Source organism: Chionomys nivalis, chromosome 23, assembly GCF_950005125.1.
Source record: "Chionomys nivalis chromosome 23, mChiNiv1.1, whole genome shotgun sequence".
Classification (NCBI taxonomy): Eukaryota; Metazoa; Chordata; class Mammalia; order Rodentia; family Cricetidae; genus Chionomys; species Chionomys nivalis.
This window is the reverse complement of record NC_080108.1, coordinates 12,929,086-12,935,852: the sequence shown is the minus strand read 5'-3', so window position 1 is coordinate 12,935,852 and position 6,767 is coordinate 12,929,086. Positions and strand designations below refer to the sequence as shown.

Below are 6,767 nucleotides of genomic sequence, written 5' to 3'. Positions count from 1 at the left end.
TCGTCCTGTCCCCACACACGTATTAAAAGTAAAATCTCTGCCCAGCACGACGGGGTACGCCTTTAATTCCAGCACTCGAGAGCCTCGGGCAGGCAGACCTAAAAGTTCAAGGCAAGCTTGGTTTACTTGGTGAGTTCAAGGTTAACCTGGGGTAAAAGGGAAACCCGGTCCCCCTCTCCCCCCCCAAAGACTTTTCATTGGCTCTCACTTAACCAACCCGAGGCGTCCTTCCTCAGACAGCCAATCAGAGAGAAGGGGGCGGGAACAGTTGCGCGGCCCAGAGCACTAGCGGCTCGCGAAAAATGTCGCGGCCCGTCGGGGTCTGGGGGTCCGCGGCGGCCATGGCCTGCGAGCAGCCCGACAGCCTGGAAGGCTGGGTGCCGCTGCGTGAGGACCTCTTCCGGGAGCCCGAGCGACACCAGCTGCGTTTCCTGGTGGCCTGGAACGCCGCGGAGGGCCAGTTCGCCGTCACCTGTCACGACCGCACGGCGCAGCGGCGACGCGGGCCGCCGGAGGGCGGCGGTGGCGGGGGGTGCAGCTGGGCCGGGCTGCTGTCGGCCGCCGGGTTCCGGGGCGCACACCGGCAGCTGGCAGCGCTGTGTCCGGCCCTGGAGTGCTGCTTCCCGCCGCTGCCACCCGAGCTGGACGCGGCGGGCGGCGGGGGCTGGAGCCTGGGGCGCGGGCTGTGGGCGCTCGTGTGGCCGCTCGTGTGGCCGGCGCCTGCGGACCCCGGCGACGCGGCGATGCACGAGCTCTGCCACCAGCTGGAGCGCTACCTGGGCCAGGCGGCCGACGGCTGCGGCGGCGCCACCGTGCGCGACGTGCTCTTCCCGGCCCCGGGCGACCCGAACGACTACGAGGGCCTGCGCGAGTTCCGGGAGAGGACGATGCGTGCGCGGTTGGACGGGGCGGCCGCGCGGCTGCGCCAGGTACGCGGCGTTGACACAGGGCGAACCGGGTGACGGTAGTGCACCTGCACCTTGGCTGGGAGCGGGGAGGCCCGAGACTTTGCAGCGGAGTAGTTTTCGTGTGTTTTCTGGGGCGGGGTCTTAGGTACCCTCAGGGTGACCTGAATTCCTCACCTTTCTGTCTCCCTTTCCCAAATGCTGGGATTATCAGAGTGTGACTCCGCGCCACGCCTGGCGCTCTCTCTCTCTCTCTCTCTCTCTCTCTCTCTCTCTCTCTCTCTCTCTCTCTCTCTCTCTCTCTCTCTCTCTCTCCCTCCCTCCCTCTCCCTCCCTCCCTCCCTCCCTCTCTCTCTCTCTCTCTCTCTCTCTCTCTCTCTCTCTCTCTTTAAAAACATGGACTCGTTGATTCTGTGGTCCAGGCTGACTTTGAACTCACGACAGTCCTCTGCCACAGCCTCTCAAATCCTGGGGTTACTGGCGAGCGCCACCATTACTGACTTAGAAAGAAATTTGTTTACTTGCAGATCTGAGCCAGGCTCAGCCCTTCACCTTTTCCCTGATCTTAGCGGAGCAGGATGTTGTAATGGGGAAAACCCAGAGATATTGAAAGCAAAACCGAAAACAACGCATTCCCGTAGGAAATAAAAACATAAGCTAAATGCCAATTCCAGGTCCTCTGGGGAAGGTGAGAGGTGGGTAAAAAGTATCTTAGAGGATGGATGGCTTTTAAAAGGTAGCTTTATTGTTACTCATTAAGCAATAACTATCGAATGGAAAGCCCTTGCAAGTGAGGCTTCATTCCTCAGTTTGGAGTGGCAACCATAGAAAGGCTCTTTTGGCCCAGAAGGAGGTAGTCTGAGACACACCAATTCATTATTTGTGTGGTACACTTAGACCCTAAAGGGAGGGAGGCATTGAGAAGTTCACTGAGAGATTTAAGGAGCATGTATGTCTTACACAGCAACATTTTTCCAAAGAGAGCCCAGAGTCAGCTTCATTCTGTGCACGGGCACTCCCTGGACATTTCCCGTTTCTCCTTCTGGGTTTGTTCTCTGCGTGAAAAACACTTTGGCCAGACGCAGCTGGAGGCAGAGAGGGGTTATTTGGTTTACAGGTTGCAGTTCATCCTCACGGAAAGGCTGGCTACTGGCTTGTTCTCTCGGGCTTGCTCAGCTGCCTTTCTGAGTCCAGGACCACCCGCCCAGTCCTAGGTCCTTTTCTATCAATTTAGCAATTAGTAAAAATGCCCCACAGATGTACCCACAGCCACTCTGCTGGAGGCAATTGTTCACTTGAGGGTCCCTTTTCCCAGGTATGTCAGGTGAGAACCGAAGCTAATTATGACAGCCATTAGTAAGCAATGATTTTGCTGTGTTTTGAGGAACAGGAGGTGTGAGAAGATTTAGTCACATAGCGAAATCTTGGTTGTTATATATTAAGATAAATATAGAAGGACCCCTTTAAAGCTAAAACGGCTTTATAAAAGGATTCTCTTAGTGGGGTCTTTGTTTTGTGACAGGGTTTCACATACTAGTCCAGGCTGTTCCGAAACTCACTGTGTAGCCCAGGCCGCCCTCAGACCGCGGTGACCCTCCTGTTTCAGCCTCTGAAGTGCTGGGATTATAGGCTTTTGCCACCCCACCTAGCTTATCTGGGATCACTGTATTCTGTGTGGCTCACACACCTGCTTCCCGTGATGATAATTCACTTTATAATATGAGGAAGCTGTGGGAGGTTTTTTTAGACAAGCCAGGTTTGGAACCTTAACTGATCATTTTATACCAGTCAGTGCTGGAGATTGGGTCTCGGGCATGCGAGGCAAACCCTCTGCCACCGAAGCTGCCTCCTCGGCATTTTTATTTTCAGGCAGAAGTTGCCCAGGGCAGCCTTGAACTCTCGGTAGCTCAGGCAGGCTTAGCCTTGCTCACCCCTCCTGCACCCTGCACTCCAGCCTCGTAGGCCTTATTCTACTTTTCTGATGTCCCATGCTTTTTAGAAGCTTTCAGCTCCAGGATAAACCAGATTCAGCTCCCAAAGTGGTTGTAATTAAGGCCCGAGCCACTCACTGCTTGATAGTATAGGTCCATTCCACCAGACTCAGCTCAGAATTGATTCTTAACACTCATTTCTTAGATTCTAACCCCCCTCCACTTAATCTCTTAACATTTGTATTTCCCCCAAGTTCAAGTTCCTTCCCAGCTATTACAATTCTAACCTAGCTCATACAATTGAGCTGCTCATGGGCATAAATCACCTGTCCATCTGGATATTACACATGGGGTTAGAGTCCACGGAAGTGTATATTGTGTTTTTGCTTGTGTGTTTTCTTTGAGACTGGGCCTTGCTTTGTAGCTCAGGCTGACTTGGAAATAGTGATTTAGCCCAGGCAGGCTAGCCTCAAACTCAGTAAAATTCTTGCTTCAGCCTCCCAAGTGTTGGGATTATAGGCTTGAGCCATTATACTGAGTCCTCATGTTATTAAAGAGCCCTAAGACAGCAGTGTTGGATGAATGTGAACATAGTAGTGGTAGTGTTCCATGAACAAACCATCTTACCCACGCTTGTGTTGCTGGGTTTCTTGGAGAACATTTTCATGTTTACTTAATGTTTAGAATTGATGGTTTAAAGTTGAGAATATTGGGTTTCTTTTATTTATTTGGGTTTTTTTTTGGTATGATTTTAAATGCCTAGTATTATTTACACTTTTGCCTTTTAGGTTCTTCAAGATCACGGAAAAGCCGACACCATGGTAGAGTTAATGAAAGTTTATCAAGAGGAAGATGAAGCATATCAGGAATTAGTTACCATGGCAACCATGTTCTTCCAGTATTTACTGCAGCCATTTAGAGATATGCGGGAAGTTGCGACCTCATGTAAGCTTGATATTTTGGTATGTTCCCTGATACTTTGTGATAATACCTGTCGTGTATTATCCTTCCAGTCACATCCAAGGTTCAGTCAGTATCTTCACTTGAGTTCTTCGTTTAGATGATACACATGCGCGCGTGCACACACACACACACACACGTATAATTTTTATTTATTTAGAGAAAGGGTCTCATGTAGCCCAAGCTGGCCTCAGATTTACCATGTAGCTAAAGCTGGCCTTAAGTGCTTGATCCTCCTGCCTCCACTTCCCAAGTGCTGGGACTATAGGCAGCGTTCTTCGGTGGTAGAACTCGTGCCAGTGTGTTCAAGGCCCTGGACATAAAACCACAAGCAACAACAGCAGCAGCCAGGCCTGGTGGCACTGATCTGTAAATCTAGCCAGCCGTGCAGGAGGTGGGCTCAGGCCTGCCTGGGCAATGAGAATCAAAGCCAGCTTGGGAAACTTAGTAAGACCCAGTGTCAAAACAAAGAGTGAGAAAGGGCTTGGGACTGTGGCTGTGTGGTGGTGTTTGCTGAGCACGTGCAAGCCTTCTCCCCCAAGAGGGGAGGTCACGGATTGAAAGGAGAGAGATTACTTTGCTCATTTTATCAGTCCCCCGAGGATATGGAAGCATCGACATTGTCCCTGCTGATGGGTGGTTTGATGTGATGTGTATTTCCTTTAGCTTATTTTCTCCTCTAAAAACACACGGAGATTTCTTAGAAATGGGCCCTGGACTGTAATTCAGTAATTTAAACTTTAGTCTTTGCTGTCATTCTGACTCCATTAGGGTGACCCTATTTAGAAAATGCATTGTTAATATTGCCTTTTGTCCAACCAGCTAGACCCAGGAGACAGCAGACAGATCCCTGCTCTCCTCCTGCACTGGGCCATCTTTGCATATGTGCTTTGGTGACCTCGGCAGGAAGTCTAACCCACGGACGGGTTGTGTGTGTGTGTGTGTGTGTAGCGCATGTGTGGAGGTGAGAGGACAGCTTGTGGAGAATAGGTTTCCTGCTTCCACCATGTAGGTTCCCGGGATTGAACTCGGGTCGTCAGGCTTGGCAGCAATAATGTTAGAACACTGTCGACCCTCAGAAGAAGCCTCATCCCCACTGGCAGTCGTCCTTCACCTTCTCCAGCTTCATGCGTCCCTAATCTACTTTGTCTCTGTATTTGACTGTTGTGGAAATTTTATTATTTTTATTTTTTTATCTTTGTGTATCTGATGTGTGTGTATGTGCTTGTTTGTGTGTGAGCTGCTGGAGATCTCCTGTCTCCACTGCCTATTCTGGCACAACATTTATATTGTGAACACATTATTGTGTCTGGCTTTAGATGGATTCTGGAATCTACTTTAGGTAGGTTCTAGAATCTGAATTTGGGCAAAGCAAGGACTTTTCCCTGTGAGCTATCTCCCCAGTCCACAGAAATGTCACATAAAGTGCTGGGCAGTGGTGGCACACGCCTTTAATCCCAGCCCTCAGGAGGCAGAGGCAGGCGGATCTCTGTGAGTTTGAGACCAACCTGGTCTACAGAATGAGTTCCAAGACAGCCAAAGAAAGATACACAGAGAAACCCTGTCTCAAAAAAAAAAAAAAAAAAGTCATGTCTGTGGAACTATACAACGGATGTGGGTTTGTGACTGCTTTTTCACTTAGCATATTTTAAGAGTTGGCCATAGCCATTGGGACCTCATTTCTTTTTATTGGCAGATAACTGTCATCATAAGAACATACTGTGTCTTGCTTACCCAGTCTCCCTTGTCGGACATTTGGGTCATTTACACTTTTTAGATATTACGATAATGCTGCCATCAACATAAGTGTATGCATGCCTGTGCTGCCTTCTCCCCTTTTTTTGAGTCAGGATCTCAACTATAGCTCAGGCTGACCTGATACCCACTATGTAGCTTAGGATGATCTTGAATTCACAGCAGAATTCCTACCTCAGCCTCTTGAGTGTGGAATTATACTTGACTTGTGTATGTACTGGGAAGTGGACCTGATAATGTTTATCTTTTGGTTTTTTTTTTTTTTTTTTTTTTTTTTTAAGTTTAACCTTTTGAAGACTGCCAGACTGTTTCCCAAATCAAGTGTACCGTCTTAGTGCACCTAAATGTGGGCACTTGGTATATTTTGTTGTTTCTTTTTGAGATCAGATATTGCTATACAGGCCATATCAGCCTTGATTCATATCAGTTCTCCTGCATCAGCCTTCCAAATGCTGGGATTACAATGTGTCACCATGCCTGCCTTCAACGCTTGTTCTATTTGTCTTTTTATCCTAGTGGGCGGGAGTGGTATCTTGTAGCACTGACTTGCATTTCTGTAACACTAACCGACACCAGCGTCACTGTCTTAAGCTTTGTAGAAGGAAGCTGGATGCTGGATGCACAGGAGCCCCTGGTTCAGGCTGTCAGAACAGCGCACAGGCTTTTGTCCTTGCAGTTCTGGTGGCTGGGAAGTCAAAGGTCAGGTGCTGGCAGACCTGGTGATGAGTACTTGCTTGCTAGTGGTCGGCTGTCTTGAGGTAAAGAGCAGAGAGATAGTATACCTCTTCCTTTTTATAAGGGTATCAGTCCTAATCATGAGAGCTGTATCCTCATGGCTATTACCCTCACGCTGGGGATTTAAGCTTCAATATATGAACTTCAGGGCCCACAAACATTCAGCCCATAGCTGTAAATGGCACTGCTCCGAATACATAGATGTCAGTATCTTTTAGGTGACCGTATTGCATTAAGAACTAAGTATTTAAGGTTCCTAAAAGGAACTACAGCAAAAGCAGCATGAGCTGAGTACCGAACAGCAGACATCTCACTCGCACCCTGTGTGCCCTGAAAAGTCCTAGTAACACACAGAGTTTTTCCTCCGTCCCCAGAGGACAGCTTTTGTCAGTGGATCCCGCACAGAGCCCACCTACTCAGCGGCTAAGCAGTAGTCTACACAGCCGCTTCCAATTTCCTAATGGCGGTACATCACTGTTTT

At 49.1% G+C, this 6,767-nt stretch overlaps 1 protein-coding gene across 1 annotated transcript in view; it reads left to right on the top strand.

Moving 5' to 3' along the window:
* Positions 1 to 291: 291 nt before the first annotated feature.
* Whamm (WASP homolog associated with actin, golgi membranes and microtubules) overlaps positions 292 to 6,767 on the top strand; it is a 31,500-nt gene continuing 25,024 nt past the window's right edge. Inside the window, exons 1-2 of the mRNA XM_057756317.1 lie at positions 292 to 929; positions 3,625 to 3,798. Coding sequence (XP_057612300.1) covers positions 303 to 929; positions 3,625 to 3,798 — 801 coding nt within the window. The 5' untranslated portion in view covers positions 292 to 302. The remainder of the gene's footprint in view (positions 930 to 3,624; positions 3,799 to 6,767) is intronic.